This window comes from Alligator sinensis, unplaced genomic scaffold (genome assembly GCF_000455745.1).
Source record: "Alligator sinensis unplaced genomic scaffold, ASM45574v1 scaffold19_1, whole genome shotgun sequence".
NCBI classification, from domain to species: Eukaryota; Metazoa; Chordata; order Crocodylia; family Alligatoridae; genus Alligator; species Alligator sinensis.
The window spans coordinates 2,995,700-3,020,586 of NW_005841916.1; the positions used below are offsets into that span (position 1 = coordinate 2,995,700).

The 24,887-nt window shown below is 44.1% G+C and overlaps 2 protein-coding genes across 2 annotated transcripts in view; both read left to right on the forward strand.

Annotated features, from left to right (window-relative positions):
- Positions 1-326: 326 nt before the first annotated feature.
- On the forward strand, positions 327-1,262 carry LOC102372541 (olfactory receptor 1094-like). Its single transcript, XM_006018912.1, has one exon. The coding sequence runs from the start codon at positions 327-329 to the stop codon at positions 1,260-1,262; it is 936 nt and encodes a 311-aa protein (XP_006018974.1).
- A 6,668-nt stretch (positions 1,263-7,930) lies between these two features.
- Positions 7,931-24,887, forward strand: part of GABRR3 (gamma-aminobutyric acid type A receptor rho3 subunit) — a 57,251-nt gene continuing 40,294 nt past the window's right edge. Inside the window, exons 1-2 of the mRNA XM_014517582.1 lie at positions 7,931-8,032; positions 10,768-10,838. Of these exons, the coding sequence (XP_014373068.1) occupies positions 7,931-8,032; positions 10,768-10,838 (173 nt within the window). The remainder of the gene's footprint in view (positions 8,033-10,767; positions 10,839-24,887) is intronic.

Genomic DNA, 24,887 nt, shown 5'->3' on the forward strand with positions numbered 1-24,887 from the left:
TGTGTGTCTGCTGCTTCTATAAGTCAGGCCATAGATTCAGGAATCTAACTTTACACACCCTGACTTGAAATGTCTGGCTTCTGCACACTAATCATTTTATGTGGCTAGAAGGATCCGAGCTGAGCACTGAAAAAATCTTCATTAAAACCAATTTATTTTCAGGCAGCTCAGGGTATCTGTGGGCTCCTGTCTGTGGAAGAACAACAACGCTCAGTGGCCAGGATAGGATGACTACCCATAAAAGAGATTCATGCCTGGTGACTGTGGTTTGCCAATAATAATGTTTGCCCACACTCTTATTTTGACAGATAACACACAGTGAACAAATGGCAAAGGGCAACTGCACCAGGATGACAGAATTTCTTCTCTTAGGATTTACGGATGACCCAGAGTTGCAGCCTATCCTGTTCGTGGTGCTTTCTATGATCTACTGCATAACCTTAGTGGGGAATCTCAGCATGGTGGTGTTAATTTGGATCGATTCTCGCCTTCACTCCCCAATGTACTTTTTCCTCGGTAACTTATCCCTCATGGACACCTGCTGTTCCTCCTCCATCATCCCCAAGATGTTGCTCAATTTTGTAGCAGGAAAGAAAGGCATTTCTTTCTCTGGATGCATAACACAGTTGTTCTGCTTTGGTGTTTCTGCCACTGTAGAGTGCTTCCTTCTTGCAGTAATGGCATATGACCGATACATTGCGATATGTAACCCTTTGCTTTATAGAGCTGTTATATCTACCAGGGTCTGTATGCAGTTAGTGATTGCATCATATATTGGTGGCTTCTTCCATGGCATTTTGCATATGATTGGTATACTTAGATTATCTTTCTACAGGTCCAATGTAATTAGTCATTTCTTTTGTGACCTCCCACCACTGTTACAACTCTCCTGCACTGACACTTTTGTAAATGAACTGATAATTTTTATAGTCTCTGGCCCAATTCAGATCTTCACTTTTCTGATTGTCTTGCTGTCTTATGTTTACATCCTGTCCACCATTTTGCAAATGAATTCAGCAGAGGGGAGACGCAAAGCCTTCTCCACCTGCACCTCCCACCTGCTCTCTGTCTCCTTATTCTATGGTTCACTGTTTGTGTACATACAACCACATTCCAGCTACTCCCTGGATCACAATATGTTGGACTCTTTGTGCTATACGATCTTCATTCCCATGCTGAATCCTTTGATTTACAGCTTGAGAAACAAAGAGGTGAAAGAGGCCATGAGAAAAGCAATAGAGAGAGAAATATTTTTCCAGTGAAAAAAAAAATCAAAGTTATTTTTTAAGCTTTCTTCTTAATTGGAATGTTTCACACACCATTGTTATCACCTCCGATTTTTTGCCTGATGTTCAAAGCTGTTTGATAGCAGCGTGAAACTCACATGATATAAACAGGAACGCTAGATTTCTAAGCCATATCACAGTGTTTCAGGGTGTGATGTTCTCTGAAACAAAGATGAAAACATTCCCATGCATCTTAAATGCAAAGGCACACGCATAAAAACAAGCCCCATCAGCAGTATGTGAAGTGCTTGCAGAAGGCTGACAGGGTCTGAGGATTGTTATTGCCAGGAAAGGTCTGTGCTGCAAGTGTGCATTTGTGACCTTGGGTATGGGAAATCGTGCAAACGGATACTGAGAATGGGATGGTTGCATTTTTGGCCACGTTTCTTCAGGAGTGGTGAAGCCCTGAAGGTGGGACACAATTTGTTCCAAATCAGCATTAACATCATCTTAACCCCACGCTGCATCTTCCTGCATTTTGTGTATTTTATTTCAATTTGGAAGACAGTTTTAAGAACATTCCACTCAGTCCTTGTGCTAGATGACTTTGATACATGGGTTTAGCTACACATAGCTCACTGAGAAGGAAGCAAATCTCCCACCGACCGCTCAAAAATTATTTTACCCTCTCTTAGACTGCCTGTCTGCATGAAGCAAGGCACCTGGAGTAGGGATCTCCCGCAAAAGCGGCCGACTAGATAAAATCGCACACAAAGATCCTGGGCACAGACTGATCATGTTGTAAGCATATTTCTTTTTTTGACTCTTTGTGAACTTTTTAGAAGTGTTCTTCTTTAATCTGTTCACCTCCTTTAAGCGTCTTCTCTTCTTTTTATCACTTTCTGGATCTTTTTCTTGCATTTGGTTACTTTGAGACATTTTTAACATTGCAAAGTCCCAAGATACTAGATTTTAAAACCGTGACAACCTGATATCCAAAAAGCCTATATTAAACTGCCTACAGTCTTCTACCTGGAGTTTCTCTGCTGCTGGGAATCTCAAACTGGTGCAGAACCATGGATGCTACTACATCTTCTTCACCACAGTCCCCAGTGCCTGGCATGTGGAAGAGTGGAAAATAGACTGGGCCAGATGTGACACACACTCCAGGTACCACCAAGTGGCATGCGGTTTTTCAGAACAACCTGGCCTGTTTCAGCACACCTTTTGTGTGTGTTAGAAGGATTTCAAAATCTGTTCTCATGGGGGTGAGGGGGTTACAAATAGTCAGTGGGCTTCTAAAGAGATGAAAATGCCCTAAAACATCTCAATGGCCTAAAGATGCATTGAAATGGTCAAAAAATAGTAAAAAATATTTTTAAAACAATCAATCGTAATGTATGTATTAATATTACCCAGAGAAAGAGACCCATATAATGTAAAAATAAAATAATTCATAAAGGATGAAACATTATTAAAAAAAACTATACAATTTTCTTCCCTATTATAAGAGGGTCTAAAAAATCCTTTAAGAATATTTCAGAAGTAATTAAAGAGGGTTAAATGTAATAAATAGTGTAAATAAATAAAAAAGGGGATAAAAACAATATCCAGTTGATTTCAGAAATATGCCCCACAGATGTCCTAAACTGTATAGAAACATTGTTCAAAACAATGCCCAAGAAGTGCTTCAAAAGAATGAGGGATGCAAAATTTGTCCAGAGGTCTTGTAAAAAAGAAGAAAAAGCATTTACAAATGTAAAAGTAATGTCCACAATAACCTCAGACAGGTCCTCAGAAGTGCCTTTAAAAGGTAAAAATATAGATATATTGTTAATGTATATACAAGGCCCATGATTTTCCATAAAGCATGAAAATAGCTTCAGTTTCTATACAAATATTGTTAGAAAACTTCACAAAGGATTCAAAAGGTACATCCAATGTGCCCAGAAAGTATCCAGAGAAGTGCAAGAGAGTAGAAAGTATCAAAGGTCCTGATCTGCCAGACAGTTAACTATAATTACGTTTATGCAAATAATGAGACTAATCCTGTTGAAGTCCTGTTGCTCTAATATAGGGGCCAGCAGGCTAGATACAGATTTGCCTTGCAGATGCCTCTATTTTGGTTTCAGCACACCTAACAATACACCGACATCATAATGTCAGTGAGGAGTTCCAGGCCTCCAAGGCGTGATGCAAACCGTGTCGATACACTGAGCAGGGTGGCACCTAGAGCTAGCTGGTAGAAGACATTAGGCATCTGGGTGCACCTGACCCTCTGCAGAGCTCAGGTACCTCGCACCAGTGAATATTATGCAGAAGTTCATTTGAGATTCAGAGGCCCCAGAGGGTGGGTGCCTGAGTGACTGGTGGCAGTGGTGCTAGTGCTCCCCTATATATAATAAACCAAGTGATTAATTAGACCACTCCCCCAGGAAGTGGGAGACCTAGGTTCTAGGCTTTCTTCTGCCTGAGGGCGTTTATACTCAGCTCTTGCCACCTGAAGAATGCCCTTACTACCAAGTTATGGACTAGGGAGGGGGGAGGACACGTTTCTCCCCTTGGCACTGAAGAACCTAAGCCAATAAGCAGCCAAGAATGCAGAAGTCATGGAGCCCAGAAAGAGAAGCAAGAGGAAGCCTGACTAGTCCCTGCTCTGAGTCTCTGCTCCCATCATTGTTTATGTACTTCACCTTAGACAGTCATTGGTTGAAAAAAGAAATAACCTTGGAAACAGGGACACTACCCAGGTCTCCCCCTTCCCATGCAAGTGTCCTAATCACTAGGCTTCGGGCTTAGGCTCCATCTTACAGGCTGATCTGGACAGGTTTGCAAGGTGGGCGGATCAAAACCTGATGGTGTTCAACACCGAGGAATGTAAGTTGCTCCACCTGGGGAGAAACAACCCACAACATGCTTGGCAGTGCTACACTTACTAGCACCACAACAAAAGGAGACCTGGGGGTCTTGATAGACCATAGCAGGGGAGGGCAATTATTTCAGGTGGAGGGCTGCTTACCAAATTTTGGCAAGCTGCTGAGGGCCTCATGGATAGCCCCACCCCTTCACAGATGCCCTGCTCCCTGGTCACCATCTTGTGATTGGAAGTCCCACCCCTGACCTTTGCCATCAGAAGCCCCTCCCCTTGCCCCCAGAAGTACTCCTTTCAGTAAAGCATTTTGCCATCTCAGAACCAGAAAAATACCAAATTATATTCTAAAAATCTAACATCTAAAACATTCATTAATTTGATTAAAAAATATATTTTTGTCCTTGCTTACATGTGTTTGTGTAGCGTAAATAGAGGGGATTGCACAATAGCTTAAAATGAAGTCTGACTTTTGTATACTGGAGGGGGGTAGGTGGGTATAGGTTTGTGGGGGCTGTGCGTGTGTGGGTATTTGGAGTGTGGGGGAGGGTGTGGGTGAGTCTGTCGGGGTAGATAGGTGTGGAAGGTCTGGGTGTGGGGTGAGGGAGCATGTGGGTGTGTGTGTATATATGTGGCGTGTGGGTGGGTATGAGATTTCTGGGGGCTGTGTGTGGGGGGAGGGTGGCTGGAGTGTGTAGGGTGTGTGGGTGTGGGGGTCTGCGTGTATGGTAGTGCGAGGGGGTGTGTGGGTGCATGTGGGACTCACCCTAACACACACAGTCCCTCCCTCATCGAGGGAGCTCTAGTTAAAGCATCTCCACTGCCATTTTTAAGGATAGGGGTGTTGATACATAGGACGCTGGATATACAAGATGCTGATACACATGACGCTGCCACTTTTAAGCATGGGGGTGTTGATACACAAGACGCTGGAGTCTACTGGAGCATGGTAATTACCATGCTCCAGCAGACTTGATTAATCATGTTATTACAGCATCTCACTGCTTGTGTATAGGTCAAATGTAGGTGTCTAATGAATACAGATGCCAAAGTGGCTTGGTGCTACTAGAGTGGGGTTAATCTGAATCATTTTCTGTAACTTTTTGGACCTAATTTCTACCTAAGTCCTGCTTAGGCACCTCATTTACCAAATTGGACGTGGCCCTAATGCACTTGTGCCCTAAAAGGAGTAAAACCAATATCCAAAAAGCCTTTAAAGGGTGCCTTAAAATTATCCCAAGCAATAGTTTGTATTTTCTGTTTCTGGAGGGAAATGAAGGTCTCACCAAACATTTTAAGAGCAAGAGTGCACTTACTTATATCCCCTTCCTCAGCAAAGACTATGAATGAGTTATAAGTGTTCTGAGTCTCTGTCTCCAGTGCATAATTTAAAGAGCTGAACTATATTTTACCACTCCTCATGAGAGACTTTGTTTCCATTCAGAATCCAGTAGAAGGGCTCATTCAGCTGGATGTCTTGCAGAAGACTGAATTACTGTATTTACTAGTCATATTGGTACAGGAAACCCAGAAGTTCCTGGTTAGAACCTGGTTAGGGCTGACTGCTGCACTGGCACTTACCACCATGAGTGAAATCACATGCTGTAGTGGTTCAGCTTTCCTAAGGCCCTTTCCTTTCCTTTTCATTACTGTTTCTTCTCTTCTCCCCAGGCTCTTCTTCTATTCCCCCACACTGACACCTGTCAGCAGCAAATGCCTTCCTCCACTTACACTGCTTTGTGTTTCTCCTGTTTTATGGAAGGAAGGCTTTTCTCCATCTTTATGTTGGAGATCACCTGCCCCAAATGGTCTCCTTTCCTATTCTCTGAAGCTTTCCTTTCCCTTCTCATGCATCCACAGTCCTATTTATAAAGTAATTTGCTCCCTTTTTTCAGCTTGTTCCGATTCTTAGACATATTTAAACACTCTGGTTGTGAATCAGTATAAAAAAGTTGAATAGCTTAGCTCAGTGCTAGCCTCAGCAGGATGCGTTAAGGATATTATCATCAGCCTCCCACTGGCCACGAGGAGACAGAAACTGGCTGAATCAGAGCCTGCTTTCTCTTCTCCCCCAGACCTTTTTTAGGTGTGAGCTGTAAGCCAGGTTACATACAAGCACTTGGTTTTGGGAACAAAAACACAGCCAGTGCCCTGTTTTGAGTCTTGTGCTTCCATCGTGTGGTTATGTGTAGTTATTACAACTTATTCAAAAATCACCATTTCATGCTTTGTAGAAACCACCCCCACTTGAGCTTGTAACTCAAAGAGCAAGTTGCCTGTAAGACACAATAGACTTCCCCCATCTCCACCATCCTGAGAAGGCCATACGTGCCATCATGGGGTGCGTCCAGACAAGTATGCACATGCCTCTTGCAGCGTCTCAAATTCCTTCAGTGGCCAAATCTCCAAATCTGAATCGAATCAGGAGACCCTTTAATCTCTCCAAATCAAATCGGAACTCTCCAAATTGATTCGGAGAGATTTGGAAAGATTTGGAGATTTGGATATAGACACAGTTTTAAATGTTTTTTCTACATACCTCCAGGTAGCAGGCAGCTCGTGAATGCTGCAATGCTGGGTGTGTGGAGTGTCCCACAGAAGCACGGGGGCGCTCCTCAGTGTGCTTGGCAGCAGACCTGGAAGTGGACCAGAAGCACTTCCAGTCCACTTCCGGGTCTGCTGGGGAACATGCAGGGGCCCCCCCATGCCCTCATGGCTCAGCGACTCATGCCTCCTGGGTCCGGGGGGGCACCCAGAGTCCCCATGGCTGATTGCCAAGGCTGGGGGGGGTGCGGGGGGGGGGGGCCCAGGGGGCCGGGGGGGGGGGGGGGGGGGCCCCAGTGGGCCCGGAAGTGGCCCGGAAGTACTTCTGGTCCACTTCCAAGTTTGCCGCCGAGCAGGTGGAGGGGCCCCCTGAACTCCTGTGGGATGCTCCATGCACCCCAGCATTGCAGCATTTATGACTCGTGCTGGTACCTCAAGGTATGTAGAAAAAACTTTTAAAGCTGTGTCGATGTCTGAATCAACATTGAATCTTCAGATTTGGATTTGGCTGAATCAAACTGGGGACAGTGATCCGAATAAACAAATTGAATCACTGTCCTTGATTTGGGCTGAATCTGAATCCGAATCTAATAGAGCCCGTTTCACAGACCCCTAATAGTGGGTGCATCTACATGTTCATTAATGCACATTTAGTTTAGTACTTGCTTAATGAAACACTAACTAAATGCACAGTAACCACAGTTACTGCGCAGTAGTGCTGGCACACACTTTTTTTGTGACGCTTACTTCACAGTAGCCTAATAACACTGTGCGGCAGTGTATTAGTATGGTTTTTGACCAACACACTACTGCGCAGTGTTATGAGGCTACTGCGCTGTAAGCGTCTTGTGTAGATGTGCCCAATAAGTTGCAGTCCTTTCTCCAAAGAACTTACATGTCTAGCTCTTCCTTGTTTTTTGTTAGGCTCCATCTGTCTTTTGTTCTTTGATGACTTTTTGTCTCTAACACTTCATCTTCTGAAACAAACTGCATACATGTAGTTTCAGTTTTATTTATACTATGGAGCTCTTGGTACACTCAAAAGTAGTTAAATAGCATATTTAGAAGTATTAAGAAGTATAATATATGTGTGTTCTTCTGGAATGTTAAAAGAGAAAGGTTGGCTAAATCTGAACTGTACAAAGCAAGATAGATGCGGGGATGGGGCCTGCTGGACTTGGGATTGTTTTTCTATGGAAATTATGTAAGCATGGTATGCAAAAGGATAATGGAAGGAGAGGGGGAAAGGAGTGCATATCACCTGATTTCACACAGCTGCAATTTTGTGGAAATGGGAAGTGTATCAGACCTCATTGAAGAGTCTGTGGGTGTGGCAACTGCTAATCCATTACATCAGGCAGAAAGTTTTGTGCAGAGGTATAAAATAGGGAAGGTAGGGATGGAGGTCCTGAAGGATCATAAGAAATTGATGAAAGTGGTAAGGGAGAGAGACAAGATGGTGCTGGTGGGAAACTTCACAGAAGATGAAATGAAGAAAGGTGGGAAATGAAGAAGGTGTGGGGAGCAGTGGTGGATAAACAACTAAAAGGGGAACACGCTGACCTAGCCTGGATGGTTGTAAAACATATCTTGCCACTGAGAGCGGTGCAACACAGATGGAACTTGACAAGCTTACCAATTTTGTCAGAATAAGAGAGTGGAAGGGGGAGGTAACTCCCCTGTACTTACCTCAGCTGACCAGAGAACTGAGGCTTGTGTGCTTCCCAGAATGCCATGCTTCCAGAGTGAGTACCCACTCTGGATTGGTCTGGAATGAGCTGCACAAAGTACTTCCGGCCCCGGTAAGGGGAAGCTCCAGGGAGAGTTCAGCATCAAGGAAGCAGAGGTGCCAAAGAACTCCCCTCATGATGTGCATCTGCAGTGAGTGGAGCTGGAGCAGGATGTTGGATAGCAAGTAGAAGGGGCCGGAGGACCTCTGTCAGCAGAGATACTGTGGCTGGAACCTGGAGTGACAAGGTTAGGTTGGGCAGAACCCTTCACCCGCAAGTAGGTAGGAAAGGGGAAAGGGAAGAGCCAATGAGACTAGTCCTCTTGCACAGCAGAACTGCTCTTTGGAAGCTTAGATACAGCGTATGATTTTTCCCCCCTGTTATTTCCTGATTTCTCTGGAGGATTCCTTTTTTCCTCTTTATTTTTGTGTTTGTGCTTACCTCCACTGAAAGCTTATGTTGGTGTTTGGGGTCTGTACCTGAATGGGCCAGATTGACCCCAGAAAAGCTAGCAGGAGGACCAGGATCCAGAACTGTTAGAACTGGGCTTAACTAGCCTGGTCAGGAGAAGATAGTTACACCAGTTGCTAAGTCAGATTCAAGAACTAAGGTGTGGTTAGCTTGGGGTGAAGGGGAGGAAGGAGCCCATTAATTGGCCCAGCCAAGAGCACAAGGTGATTTTTCCACTGAGAACCATCCTCCCAATAATAATCTTAAGAAACATCAAAGACGTGGCAGGCGAGAACAGAACATTGAGGAAAGGCTGACGGAGATAGCTGCTACACCTCCTGGCTCACTAAAAACAGGGAAGACATCAATGCATCGAGGACCAAAGCCTTACAGCACCTATCCTCGACAAATGTGCACAAGGGAAAGGTGCAGGGAAGAAGAAATGGGAGGCGGGGGGGGTGGGGGCATGTGTTTTGGGAGCGTACATATGCAAAAGGGATGTGGGAAAGGGTCCACTGCTTTCTGAATGTCACCAAAATAAACCTGTTGTTAGCACAGGAAATGGTACTATATGGACTCACACCAAAGGGACTAGAGGAAAGATTTATTATGAACTTTATTGGCATATGTCAACCTGGTCTGATTCCATCTCATGGAGGATGGAGCCACATTAATCATATGAGACAGACTGAGAGAGGGGGTGACAGAGGGATTCTGGGTTGTTTGGGGCTCCATTCGGTGATGCTTGCCAGACATTTAAGGTTGGTTAAAAAACAGGACTCACTGGAAATGGGAAAGAAAGGTGCAGCTCAGCTATAGGAGTGAAGAGGAAATCAAAATGTGTTCAGTATAGTGGCTAACTATGACTTGAAAAAGAATCAGTGCTGAGGTGGACTGAGTGCAATGGGCACTACCATTTATTTTATTTAATTTGGTTGTAGTAACCTATCCTTGTGATAGGTTTCCATCTGCATCTCAGCCTTTTTGGCTAAGATCAAATCTAGCTGCACCTGGACCTAGACCGAGGAGTGTGACACCCCCCCCCCCCCCCCCCCCCCCCCACGGACCCCCCCCCCACAACTGCATGAGGACCCTCCTGCAATGGTTCCTGAAGGATGTAATCTGAGCTAAGTACCTGACTTGAGGGTGAAACTGGACCAGGGCAAAGTCTTCAAACTCACTTCAAAGTGGGATGCCAGCAACCATGTCATGCCCCATGGGAGCTTCACATGGTTCATGGACTGGCGCTTCATCCACCATGCCTGCCTTAACTGTCTACTGCTTAGTGGCACTGTTTGATATGGAAACTGCAACAAGAGGTGCTGATGCTGTGGCTCTAAGGCAGAGACACTCCCGCACATGCTATGTGCCTGCAAGCCCCATGCCACAGCATGGCAGCTGCACCACAACACCTTCCAGGACTGACTGGCCAAGGTCATCCTGGCCTGGCCATCATTATGACAGATGAGGATAGCAAGCACATCGTGACAGTAAATGTCACCATCCCCTTCAAGAACCAGTGGTGAGCCTTCTTCAAGGCCCAAAAAAGGAAATGAGAGAAGTACCAGTAGCTGGCAGATGTCCTGAGGAGCCAGAGATATGACGTGAAGGTTGAGGCACTAATTGTTGGGGCACTCAGAGCCTGGGACTCCAGCAATGAGAGCATCCTGTACACTTGCTGCGTATCCCATTGCTACACCAAGCTGATCATAGAATCATAGAAAATTAGGGTTGGAAGGGACCTCAGGAGGTCATCTAGTCTAACCCCTGTTCAAAGCAGGACCATCCCCAACTATCTCAACCCAGTCAAGGCTTTGTCTAGCTGGGTCTTAAAAGCCTCCAAGGATGGAGATTTCACAACCTCTCTGGGTAACCTGTTTCAGTGTTTTACTACCCTCCTAGTGAATAAGTTTTTCCTAATATCTAACCTAAACTTCCCTTGATGCAGTGCCTGATAGTGCCCAACACCATCCGCTGTTCCAGGGACATCTACGTGAAGCACATCATGGAGCAATGCCAGTATGTGGACCCTACCAAACCGCTTACTGGAAGCGATGCAGAGGGGACCACCTGGCTGCCCACTGCTGCTACAACTAAAGGACCCTAAGGACTTCTTAAATTCTGGACTCTTTCCTACACCTATAATTGTATCTTGCATGTACTATTTGTAATTGTGTCTCTGACTGCAAACCATCTCCCTACCCTAATGTGGTATTGTTGTGGGGTCTCCCATCTATACTTTGGTATATAAGTCTTGTGCCCCTTCCCCTCTTCCCACCCCCTTGCTCCTGGGCTTAGTTGGCTGCATGTTTCTTATGTAACTTAGTTGCGCTCACACCTCTACCCCCACCCTCTACTATGAAGCCCCTTGCTTGTGACCTCTGTATTTCCTTATGCCTTGAAGTTTGTCATCTTGAACTTAAACATTTTTGGCACCATGGGGAGGATGTCAGGACTGGCTCTGGCCCTCCAGGTGTGCTGGTGTGGTATTGCAGTACCTTCAGGCCTGGTTCTAGCTCATTTTTGGCACCACGGGGAGGATGACAGGACTGGCTCTGGCCCTCATACCTTAAGGCCTGGTTCCAGTTCCCTGTGGAGGGAACACCCTCCTTTGTTTTTTTAAGGGTCACATACCAAAAACCCCCCAACAAAAATGGTTTTCATTAGTATTTTTGGCACCAGGCAGGGCATTGGATCTTGCTCTGGCCTCTCTGAGTGCCAGCCTGGTATTGTAGTACCTCCAGGCCTGGTGCTCATTCCTTCCTTGGGGGACAACTGCCTGTTTCTTTAAGGGCCGAAAAAAAAAAAGGTTCTTATATGTATAGTTGCCTAATATGGCTCATGTGCTTTATATGCTCAGTTGGTGCGTCTGTATGTGTACCTGACTGCGCAGTTGTTACTGAGCAGTCATTTAGTACTTCTTTTAATACCTTTAGCAAGTACTAAATGATTGCACAGTAACAGCCAAACAACGAGCTACTGCATGGTGGCGTTGGCATCACAGTGTGCCCACTGATGCTACATCACCATAGCAATGAGCTATGTTGCTGTAGCTCATCGCTATGATGACATAGTGTCTTGTGTAGATGCCGCCATTGTTGGCAACTTTTAATTGGCTTAATAGTGGTTTTCAATTACTGAGGATGTGCTGTTTTTCACAACAGTTTAATAATAGACAATGTTTTTAGTGAGGTTTCCTTGTATGTGAAAGTAAGGTGAGGGACTTTTTCCCCACCATGTTGTTTGGGGGGAAAAAGCTTTGTCTTATATTTAAATAAATACTATACTGAGCTTTAAAAAGCTAGTGAGTTAAGGAGAAGGTTGCCTCTTTTTTCAAAAGATGGGTGTACAGATAAAGGTGAAGAAATAGATATCCATTCTAAATGCCTGTTTTTATAGAGGGTTTGGACGGCTAAATTTGGCTGTCCAGTTTGGCAGAATGGTCCTTGCTTTGTTATGCTACCTTAAATTACTCTGGAAGTTATCTGTGGGGGAAGAAAGACAAAGAAAACAGCTACAAAGTGGTGGCTTGTAATGTTGCTTTATGACCACTAGGGATCAGACTTTAGTTAATAAACCTGTCTCAGAATAAAAACAGTTCCAAAGCAAAAAGTCACATATTTTAGTATATTAAATATCCTTTGTGCTAGTCCTGTTTGCAGAAGGTAGAAAGGAGTTTGTAAAGATACAGTACATTTTAATGAATGAACATCTGGCTGCAAAAGTGACTGATGCCTGAGCAAAGTACCAGATATATTCTGAGACCCCTGGGTAGGACTTGCCACCATAACAGGTAGAATATGGGAAGACCATATAGGGGGTGCATACAATTCCTTAATTGTTCTAAATGAACTAAGAGAATTGTTGGTATATTACTGGAAATGGATGGTGAAATGGTTACTTAACTGACAGATACCATATTTAAAAACCTAAAGAAACCCTGATGCAATATGTGGTGCTTCTCACACTAAAGCTTTCTGGCCAGGTCCTCAGAGTCCTGAACTAGATTGCTTCTAGGGAGTCTATTATGTTTCTGCTAAACCACTTTTTGTGTAAACTACTGTGGTTTATGTGTTGTCTCCTGAACTTCTATAGAAGGAGACTTCAGTAGCGTGCAGTCATGCAGAGTTCATTCTTCCTAGTCTCAGCCTTCCAGATAAAATTACAAGGTCAGAAAATGCTGGGAGTTTGAAGATAAATATATGCTTATTCTGGCACTTAAGTATGAGCAACAGTGGATTATAAAACTGGTGCTATGTATACTGGGAAAGGAAAATATCCGCCTGCTATACACATGATACAGCTCTTCCAGCACTCTAGCCAGTTATCGTCCTTTTTATCATTCTGTAGTGTAGGGCCAGTGCTAAAATCATCAGACCCTCATCCACAGAGGCTAGGGCCTGATTCTGCTCCATCAGTATAAAAAAAGAGTCACACCTACGTAAAACAAGCATAAGTGACAATATATCTCTGTCCTACATTCAAATATTTTAGGGTCAGACTGCTCAGTTAGCAAAGCAAATGCATTTAGAATATGAATTTCTGTTTCCTTGCTGATGATGTGAGGTAAGTTTATCAGCTTCTGTTGCACCTGGCTGTAAATGCCTGTAGTCACAGCTCAAGTCAAACAATTCAGTGTTGCTTACTAAAAATTAAATATGGCAGAAGGGAGGTTGCTGCAGGAGTGGCTTATGCAATATTTACTGATTCATTTGGTTGATAGAGTGCCTGTTAGCACTGTAGACAGGTGTGACAGGGGGCCGTCTCCATGGCTAGCCCAACCGCTGGCCCGCCCACCTAACTTGTGTGCCTTTGTAACCAAGTTAAATAGATGTTCCTAGGTGGGAGGCTGCCCATTTAATGCTCAATGCCAAGGGCGTAATACATGGCTCTGTACCACCCCTACACCATGTGCCATGCCTTGTAGATGGCATCACTACATGGCTTCAGCACCACACAGTGCCCCATCCTCACCTTTCACTGGGGAGGCACAAATGTGGCATTTCCTGGAGACTGTCTCACCACAGGCAGCCCCACTGTACCATCCAACCCCAGGAGGGTGTAGTTTTAGGTCATTCCCCAGGACCAGGAACCTCCTCCATCTCCATAGTTCCTACCCTGAACCTCCAGGTGTTTTGGGAGCAGCAGATCTCTGGCTGAGTGATGTTCATCTTTTGGCTCCCTGCAGCAACTCCCCACTCAGCTCCTAGGGCTTGGGCTTATACTGAGGCTGGCCAGCTCTCCTCCAATGCAGAGGCCCTCTTGTGGTCATGGGACCACCTAAGTAGGTCTAACCGCACCCGCCGGCCACTCCACAGCCTGCTCAAGCCTCTTAAAGTGGGAGGGACAACCTGTGCCCTGCTACAATGGGCAACAAGGATGGGGTTTTTTCTGTATAATTTGTAGTGTTGATAACTTCCAAAAGACCAACCAGGAATAGGGCCTGCTGTGCCTCAGCACCTTACAAACATGTGGAAAGAATCAGCTTTTGCCCTGCAGAGAGTGCAGTCTGATTTGAAACAAGGGGTGGAGGACTAAAGTGGTCCTTCTGTGCTCTGGCAAGTTGCCTAGGGGCCCAACAGAACTGCAGCTTCTATGTTGAGGGACGGCCTGGGGCTGCTCTACCTCTGATCTCCTTGAGACATGGGGAGGGAGGAGAAGAAAGAGGCTATCTTCACTCCCATTATGCACGAGCCTTATGGGGAGGAGTAGGAGCAGTAGCACACTCAGCAGCTCTGGAAGGCATTCGGACTTCCTGAGGCCAGATGGTTCCTCCAGGTTCTGCCACTTGTATGGTGGTGAGCTGTATCTATGTAGATAGTGAGGACTCAGATTTGAAATTGTGCCTTGTCTTGTGAGCATTTCCTGTGCTTTATTTTTAATTTTTTCAGTGTATCAAAATTAATTTGAAAATGGGGATCATTGGAAGGAGGCTTGAAAATACACCTATTAGAACAAATGACATCAGAAAGCCTAAGCACAAGTTACAAGGTTCCCAGCACTCCCCTTCTGCTTAACTGCCTGTGTTGTCATCCTGTTGCCCTCTCTTCCTACAATGAACCTTATTTCTAAAGCTCTCCCTTCGAAGCCACTTATGGAGATAAATACACTGGAAATAAAAAGAGAAGCATAAGCTGTACATTGAGACACTGCCAGAGAAGGGCTTTCAGTATTCACTCACCCCACTCACCTCCAAATCATTTTCTTACTCCATTCATTTTATGACTTTTAGAGAATTCCTCAGGGCAAAGGAGTGGAGTGGACTTTTTCCTATAGCTCCACAATCAAAAGAAATGTCTCTTTTCAAAATCTGTTTTCTTTGATATTTACTCGTCTCTAATTTGTTTCTCCCCAAAGCCATTGAGAAACGGTAGAAGAATACGTACTGGAGGAGAAACGCAAACTTGGGAAAATCTCATAAAGAAAGGATGGACAAGGGCAGAAAGATGTCCAGTTTCTGTTATCAAGGGAAAGGGAACAAAAGAATAAACAAAGTAATGGGTTACATTCTGCCTTGATTCACACCACTGGGTTTATTAGAAGTATAATTCAAGGAAGATTTTTGGCTCACCATACAGCCAGAGCTCACCCCAAAACAAGGATTGTTCCTTAACTAAGGGAGGGAAAACTGATGATTTTACTTCAAGAATTGCTAGTGTAGGAGATAAATGAGGGGATTTAGGGATAAAATTAATTCAGCGATTGGTCTTGCTCAGGCTGAGTGACAAAGTAGAGAGAGTCCCCAGTTTAGAGGTCCTGAAAATAGCTTTGCAAAATGCAGAGGATCAGAGAAGTGGGGTTTTTTTACAGCTGTAATGTCTGATTATATGAAAATGTGCCGCTGCTACCACTTGGGAGCCAGCAGAGGCACAGGTATGCTTCCCATGTGTCATGCAGGCTCGACCAAATTGCTAAGAGAATGTAAAAGGGGCTTCTTGTATAGAGAGATGTGAATGGCAGAGGGTACAGCTGGCTCCTGGAATATATAGGAGTTTGAGGCATTTCCTTCTCTGCATGCTCCAAAGTTGTGTGCAGGATCCTGTGTCACAGCTTTAAAATACCTTTTCAGATTCTCACTTGAACTGTGTTTCTTCTTCTGTGAGAGATGGGAACTGACTGTTCACTCGTGTTGAAAAAGTAGTACAGTAGTCAAGGCTGAATTTTCTCTGATATTGGTCAGTCATCTGAGCTTGTTGCAAACTTGGCTGTTTTAAGTCAATATGGACATGGTTTTCAGGAGTTCTGACCACCCCCAAATACCACTGAAGTTATCTGGAGTGATAGATACATATGAAAATCAGTATCTGAAGAAGTATTATTTCTGACTGCAATACTAGGACAAATGTGCCATGTAATTCCCTAAGGCTAGAAGAAAAGTGTTTATTAACAACCTTTTTCAGAAGCAAGATGTTGGCTGCCATGGTTCCCTTGCTTTACCTGTGGCAGGTTAGGGTGTTATGTCTTGTATCATGTCAGGGTTGATGGTAGTGTTACTGAGAGGTTAGATGATGGATTTGTATAGGATGGTTTGCATAGGGCTGATCCTGCCTCAGGCAGAGGGTTGGACTAGATGACTTAGGGAGGTTCCTTCCAGCCCTACTGCTCTATGATTTCTATGAAGCGTCTGTCACTTGGTGTGTTGTCAAGGTAGAGCCATCATTATGAAGAATGTACATTCAAAGTGGCAGAGGATGCTGTGGATGTAGTGTAATATCCCCATTGCAATGAAAAGTAGCTTTGGGAAATTTAGATCCAGAAATGACACCTCGGTGCTCCTGCATTTGGATCCATGCGTTTTCCACCACTGGAAGCCTTGTTTTTCTCCCTTCTCTTCTATCACAGTTTTCTGCGTAACTTGCCTGCTCTTTCCTTTTCCATGAGAAGGGACATCACAGATCTCTGTTACTCCTGATGGCTCTGCTAGTTTTCCATTTGTTTAACTTTGTGTTAATTTTTTCTTTCACTGGATAATGCAGCCTATTTATGATGTGAAAAATTAGGAACAGTGAGCTATTAACAAAATTTAGTCCATATTATGAAGTTGTTACCCAGAATTATAATCTCTTAAGAGATTTTTTAACTAGGCCACATTCTCAGAGTGCCAAAAAATCTATATTACTTCTTAAGGGTAACCCCCCCCGGTTAGTTCAAGATTAATGTGAAGTAGACCACCTATTACATTATGCAAGACAGCTGGCTACTGGAAGCCCTGTGCACTGTCCCCATGCACCGTGGGCTCGGCCTTCTGCTAGGGGGTTGGAGGCCTGGGCTGCCTTGTGCATCCCCAGGCCTGGGCCCTCCATGCAGCGTTGCCTGAGCTGCATCTGGGTCCTGGTGGGCTCTCCCATGTCTCCCCCCAACCCTGCTAGATATGGAGATTGTCCCTCCCCAGTGGAGCCCTTTCCCCCAGTGACTCATGACTCCATGGCCTTGGATGGTTGATCCTTGTCTTTTAGCTGCGGGTCCCTCCACATGCAAGGCCCTGGGGCTCCTGGATCCTCCTTGGAGGATTTCTTCTCAGTGTGCATGCTCAATCCTTCTCAGGTTGCAGCATGCTATAACACCATACCTCTGGCTGCTTAAAAGATGGCACCAAAACTCTCCTGCTTCCCTGACTGGCCCTGGACTGGCTCCTGTACTGAGCCTATGTCACAGGTTCAGTGTCTGATTTGCTCCCTCTCTCCTCTCCACCCCTTTGCATCAGGATTGCAGGTTCTGCCCTTTTCTATACTCCCTGGTAAGTTTTTTTGTTTGTTTGTTTTTGCAGCAAGGCCACCCAAATTGTGGAGCCTGCCATTTTTCGCAGAACCTGCCTGATTTCATGTTTTCCATGAAAAATGAGAAATTGCAATTTTGGTAGGTCCCTAAATATGAGCCTGCAATATGATATAGCTGCACAAAGGGCAAATGCAGTTTTGAGCTGCATCAAAAGAAACATTAGGTGCAAGATGTGAAGCGACAGTTCCCTTTTACTCAGCACTGGTTAGGCCTCATCTAGATTATTGTATGCTGTTTTGGGATCCACATTTAAAAGGATGTGGAAAAGTTAGAGAGCGTTCAGAAACAGGCAACAAACATGATGAAGGGCTTGGAAGGCAAGTCACATAAGAAAAGGTTGAAGGAAATTAGACTTCAGCTTATGGAAATGGCGCTTAAGAGGGGACATGCTAGCAGTCTTGAAATACTTGAAGGCCTGCCATAAAGAGGAGGGAAAGCACTGTTTTTATTTTGCTGCAGAGTGGAGGATGTGGACTAGTGGCTTGAAGTTGCAGCAAAGTAGGTTTAGATCGGATATGCAGATAAAACTTCTTCATTATAAGAACAGTGCATCAGTGGAATAGACTGCCTAGAGAAGCTGTGGACTCTCCATCGTTGGAAGTGTTCAACAAAAGGTTGATAAGCATTGGTCAAGGATGATATAAGAGTAGCTATGCTTATGGTCTATAGGAATTTCTATAGGAATTTTCCATGCTTCTGGGCTTTGCTGGTTGCTTCCCCCTCCTGCTCCTACATGTGTTAAGGGTTTTCTTTCACCATTCTCAGAAACATTGGGTATTGGCTGCAGCCAGGGCTGGGGATTATAACTGGGGTGTGACTTTGCTTCTGCTGGAACATTAAATCTGGAGATTTCTGGCTAGAGGGTCTTGTCCTCTGCTCAGGCTCAGACTGACTGCCATATCTGTGGTCAGTAAGGAATTTTACGCAATGGCTAGACTGGTACAGACTGGGGGGTTTTGCCTTCCTCTGTATTGCAGAACATGGCCCTCTTCTTGGGATCTCTCAAGCATTTTTTAACAACCTTTGCAGCAGCAGGCTACTGTTGTCTCCCTGCTTTACTCGTGGCAGGTTAGGATGTATATCTTGTGGTTGTGTCAGGGTTAACTGTGTAGTTTTACTAATAAGTTACACAATGGATTTGTATGGCATGGTTTGGACAGGGATGATGCAGCCTCTGGTGTGGGTTTGAACGACATGACCTGTGGAGGTCCCTTTCAGCCCTACTTTTCTATGATTCATGTATTAATGCTGCTTAGGAGATCTTTGACTTGCAATGCTGATACCCTCTCTTTCCATTCCTCTCACATCTCCTCTGCAATCTTACGTATCCAGTTTCCACGTATTCTGCACAGTGCTCTTTCTGATAGAGTGCTCTTTCTCTTTGCAGTTTGGCTTTTAAAGGTGTTAAGGCTCCATCCACAACACCAGTTGACTTTTGTAGGGGATGCAGTTACTCAGGAGTTCTGAAAAATCAGGCCGTATATCACTTCCTTTTAACAGTGGAGTTTTTCTTCTTTAATTTTTATAATAGCTCGTGTCAATGAGATGAACTTCTATCTGGTGATTTGCTACTGATAGTAACTGGTAATCCCCTGTCTGTAATTACCTGCAACACTTGTACTCTTCTGCATATCAGTGGAAGATGCTTCCCTCCTTAATGGCAGTGGGTTTAATTATCTTTGTTTCTTTATTTAGGAGCTGTTTCAATTCACTCAGATATTCTAGAGTTGCTATTTTACATTGTGTCTTGTCCTTAGCAGCTAAATACCGGCATTACAAGCTTTGCATGGGGAAAAGTGCAGGGATAAATTTAAGAGAATATTTTAATGGCAACAAAGAGCAAGATGTTCTAATTGTGCTTAAACACAAAGACCTACTAATGACTGGCCCATTACAGTCAAAGTCCATTATCTTGCTTTTATTTCTCTGCAAGGAAAACTCCTCTTAGGATTTATTATTCCCAAATGCATGGGAGATTAACCTGTTTTCTTAATGGTGATTTTAATGATATTATAATCTGCTCTGTGTAATAATGTCCTACACAGAGAAAATGAAAACAATTCCTGGATGTCTCGAGTGTATTTCAACAACCCTTGCAACAACCCTTGCAGTAGGACACTGGCTGCTGTAGTTCCCCTGCTTTAACTGTGGCAGGTTAGGGTGACTGTTTAGTTTTAGTAATAGGTGAGAGGAGGGTTGTATGGGATGGTTGGGATAGAGATAGTCCAACCCCCTCAGGCACGGGGTTGGACTAGATCAGCATTTCTCAACCTGTGGGTTGTGACCCAAAAGTGGGTCACAAAAATATATGAAGGGGCTGTGAACAAACTTTAAAAATGGATTCTCCTTTAAAAGAAAAAAAAAGGGAAACTATGACTTTTGCCTTGCAGGCTGGCAGAGCTCCAGCCTGCGAGAGGCAACTTGGGGGCCCCCCTGCCCCACACACTGGGGGCTGGGGGTGAGGGGCAGCAGGTTGGGAGGGGCACTGGGTCTGGACTGACCATCAATGTTTACAAATGGTCCTGGTACAAAAATGGTTGAGAAGCACTGGACTAAATGATCTTCAGAGGTTCTTTCCAGACCTATTTTTGTATGATTTTATAAGGAAATTCTTTGGATGGCAATGTCTGATTTCCCCATTGATACCTAAAGAAGTGGGGGAGTTGCATCTGTACCTTAGTCCCAGCCAAAATGCACTCCAGCTAGAACCAGTGGTAGACCTCCCTGTGATTTCGATGGGAACTGAGTTAGGCTACCCCTAAGCACTTTCGAAAAGCCTGGCTGGGAGCTCTCTTTTCAGCACCACCGTGTTGAAAAGACCAGGCGGACTGGTCTGTCAAAGACACATAGTGTCTTGTTACCTCTTCCCAGAGTAGTACCCAGAATACCTCTTCTGGGAGGAGGGTGACTGAATTGCATTCTCAAAGGGTGGAAGTCAGTACACAGCCTTGTCTAACAGGTCGGTAATGAGTTTGCCTGTGAGCTGGTATCGCTTCACCATGTTTCAGGAGCAAGGAAGTTGAGTAAATCCTTTTCTAGCCGGTCTACTGGGCTGGAAGCAAGCCAAAAAAGAACTAATTTCTTAAGCAATAGAACATTTTTTTAACCAGCTCAGATCACCACACACGTATCATACTAGTTCTCTGTTACCTACACAGCCTACCTAACCAATATCAGACCAAAATCAGGTTCTCAGTCAACAGCCCTCATTACCTCTGGATCCGTTTCTCTCTCTCACGCTTTCTTTTTTTCATGGAGAACCACAGAAGTGTCTCTAAAGAAAATGAGCGTTGGGATCAGGAGCAGAGCTTGCTCACTGGCTTCCTGCAGCCGTGGGACATTCTGTTTGCAGAGAAGAGAATGACTATAACTTTTACCTCCTTGAGATCTGAGTTTAAGGCTCACCTGAAGACACTGGCCTCCTCACAATAACACCAGCCACTGGAAAAACGTGAGACAGATCAATAACAGAAAATGGAAGAAGGAGGATGTTAAAAAAAGCAGATTTCTTTAGGTAGGGAAAAAGGAGAGAAAACAAAGCACTTTTAGTTGCCTCCTTCTGTTTTGTAATTTTTCAGATGTCCACATACCCTGATTAGACTAGATTAGACCAGACAGATGAATCAGGTCATCTCAGAAATGACTCCAGTTTCTTCTTGGAGCAGCACACATACCCAATGCTACTCCCAGGATGAATCCAGAAATCCCACCTAAGGGTCTGCAAGGCCTGCTGGCATCATGACCTAACCATCTCTCTGATGGAAGCAGGCTGTGGCAGATAGCAGAGTAACTTTCCTGAGGGACAAAGAGTCAACAAGAGGCAATGGGGAGGGAGGTTGGTAATAAGATTTAGCACCTTTGACTGACACTATCACGTGAATCTGACTCAAAACAACAATAGTGACTGGGGAAGATTTTTCAAAAGCACATACTGGGGAGAGGCCCAGTTCCTAGTGAAGATCAGTTGGAGTTAATTGTCCTTTTGCCTTTGAAAATCTCCCCATGGATGTATTTTGCTTGCCTAAATAACTGAATTGGAGATCCCTGTGGACTTCCTTGTGTACGGGAACCTTAGGGAGACCAGGCCAAATCCACAAAGCCTGGTCCAAAGGTGGGCTGTGGCTTGCAACCCATCTGCTATTGCCACTTCCCCCTCCCTCTGAATTGCCGCTGACATGTGATGGCTAGAAAATGGTATTTAGAGGTTTGTTTTGGGGAATTGGCTTATAGGTAAAATATATATGTATTAGAATAATGGCCATGGTGGCAGCAAGGGTTAATTGATTTCTAAAGGCCTGGTTGTCACACAGTTTCACAACATGAGATAGGATGGCACCAGCTCACAAGGCCCAAGAGTAGGGGGCCTGAGAGTTCAGTTGTGGGGGAACAGACCAAATTAGGAGAAGACTCAGAAAGCCCAAATTAGGATGTGTGCTCATGCTGGGCATATGAAACAAAGAAATATGCTGACAGGACAGAACGTGGACAGTGTGATGACCACAGAAAGACTAATCAAAGATATCCATGGACGGAGAGTCATGAGGAGGGGGAAGGAATACAAAAGCAGAAACTTGAGAGCAACAAGGGTCCCCATCCTCAAGAAAGGTACCTGAGATGGGGAACCCGAGGTACCATGGACTGCGGGCATATCGCTAGCCCATATCATCTACCCCACTGGGGTGGGTGGGTCTCAGCCTCCAACCTCCAGGCTGCTGACATTTGACATCCCAAAGCAGGGGTGACGTGTAGGGGGTGCTTACGGGTGCACATGCACCCTGTGAGCGTGGTGGTGCACCCTCTGCAAAAAGGTGCCACTGACACTATTGGCGGTGCCTGCAGGCAGTCGCTGCTTGCCACCCCACCCCCGCCACCGCTGGTGGTGTCTGCAGGTGGTCCACAATTGCCTCTGGCTGCCGCCACCACCAGCAGTGGCACCTGCAGGTGGTCGCCAACGGTGCCAGCGGTGTCTGCAGGAGCTCCCAGCTTACCGCCACCAAGCTCCCACCGCCGCCGCTGCACTCCCACTGCCACCAGAGCAGCCATGCCCCATCGGCCACCAGGGACACCTGCCATTCATGTTCCAAAGAGAACCTCAGAGTGAAGTTGTCCTTTGCTTGAGGAAAAAAATATTTAGAAACAATATTAAAGATACTACTCTCAGAGAGCAAGAGAACTGATGTTTATCTGCTATTTTTATGGATGGTGGTATATTTATTATTAAACTGTTGGTAATGGAAAATTAATAGATCTTATCCACATAGTTAGGTTCTATAGGCTTGTTAAAGTGATGGGATAGCTGAAGGCAACTCCAAAAAAGGAATGATTGGTAGTATTTTTATAATTTCAGATGAAGTGTCAAAAATATTTGATGCCAGAATTTGGTTTTGCATTGAGTTTATCTCAACAAGTTACACTTCTTAGAACTGATTATATTTCTCCAGTCAAGATGTCCACTTCTATAAATCATAAAAGAAAATAAGGTTAGCAGTCTGTGGGACAAAGTGTTACTTATCCAATTAAGAAAATATTTTGATCTATATACAAAATAAGTTTGAGGATACATACAGTAACTAAGATTAATTTAGTGGCTTTTTCTCCTTATGCACAGATTTTTATGTGGTGTTGTGTAGGATTAAGGGGGATTAAGTATTTGACATCATTCCTTTGTCTGTACAGAGCTACATTTGAGAATTTACTGAATGAGTGAGAAAACTACAGCCTACCCTGAAACAGTGGAAGCAATGGATCAAACTGAGCATCAACAAAAAGAATTTCTATATTTATTACATTTCTAAAGGCAAACACAGCTCTTTGACAGCAGATACTCTAGTATATAGATCCTAAAGAGTTTTGGGATTTGCTAAAATAAGAGGGGAGCTCAAGACTGGGATGCCTTTGTCTTTTGTTTTCAGTGACGCCTTGTTTTTCTTGCCTCCACTTTATGGTATGCTGTTCCTCAATAACAGGATCACTAAAAATAAAAAATCATTCAGGTGGATTGGTTGAATCTGTCGTGTTTCTGTTTTGGGAGAGATGGACCTTGCAATAAAACTGCTGTTCCTTACCTGCCTATGGCCAACAGTGGTGCTAGCCAGCGTAAATTCTCAAAGTCGTCATCACCATCATCATCATCATCAACAGCAATGCTTGCCCATGAGGAAACATACCAGGTAAGCTGTATACCCTGGCTTGGGCCGTGTTTCTAATATACTTTGTGCGTCTGTCAACAAAATGAGGAACAAATCTTCTTTATTCAGTGTCCCACTTCACCAGATTCTCTATCTGCACAGAGCACAGCGTGTCCCCAATATTGATTTAGCCTGTTGATGCTCTTAAATCACAAATAATAAACAATAACGATTTCATAACAAATGTTCTATCGGTGACCATGACAGCATCTACAGCATGATTATTATATAGTATAATGATAGTATACTATTTTGTGTTTGTGTCTACTAGTTATATATCAATTAGTTATTATTTGTGCAGCTCTTTACAATGTTAAACACATATGAAAACTAAATATTGTGATTAGTTTATCACTATCAATGCACACCTGTCCCAGAGCATCATATTTTAATACCATCAGAAGAAGAAATGCATACCAAGATTGGGCCATTATTATATTATCTTTATTGCCCCAAAGATGATAATATTTATAATCTCATGCTACTGCCTTGTAAAGAAAAGAACAAGGTGAGCTTCATTATTTTACAGTCTAGTTTCTTTCCTGCAATGCAGCCACAGACTGGATTTTATTTATACAATTGTTCTGTGTCTAACTGCTAATCTCACTTCTTAACCAGATTCATTAATTTTGTTTAGTTTGAGTCAGATTAAATCCAACTATTGGAACTAAAGGCAGGTGTGAGAAAGGTAATAGTTATTACTTTGCCTTTCTTCCTCTGGGTTGCTGATTTATAAAGAAATATGATGCAAAGCTTTTTGACACATACGTTTCTAGGCAAAGCAGCTCTCTTTGCAGTAACAGTTGGTATAGTTACAGTTTGATATTATGTCTATGGGGTGAAAACTCTGAATGTGAGTCTGTATGCATTGTAAGATATACATATAAATGTAAGACCCCCTGTTACTGCTAATGATAACCCAAACCCATCAAAGTTCTGCCTTCTTACGAAAGTAGGAGAAAATGCCCAAAAAAAAAAGGTAAATTTAAGGAAGAAGAGGGAAGACATTCTTGCATTATGTTATAATGGTGACTACTAGCATTGCATTATAATGGACAGCGTGAGGCCTATAGCCTGTTCATAACTTCTTTTATGTTGATAG

What these genes read in the sequence shown, in the direction of transcription:
- LOC102372541 (XM_006018912.1), top strand. Translation starts at nt 327, where the DNA reads ATGGCAAAGGGCAACTGCACCAGGATGACAGAATTTCTTCTCTTAGGA.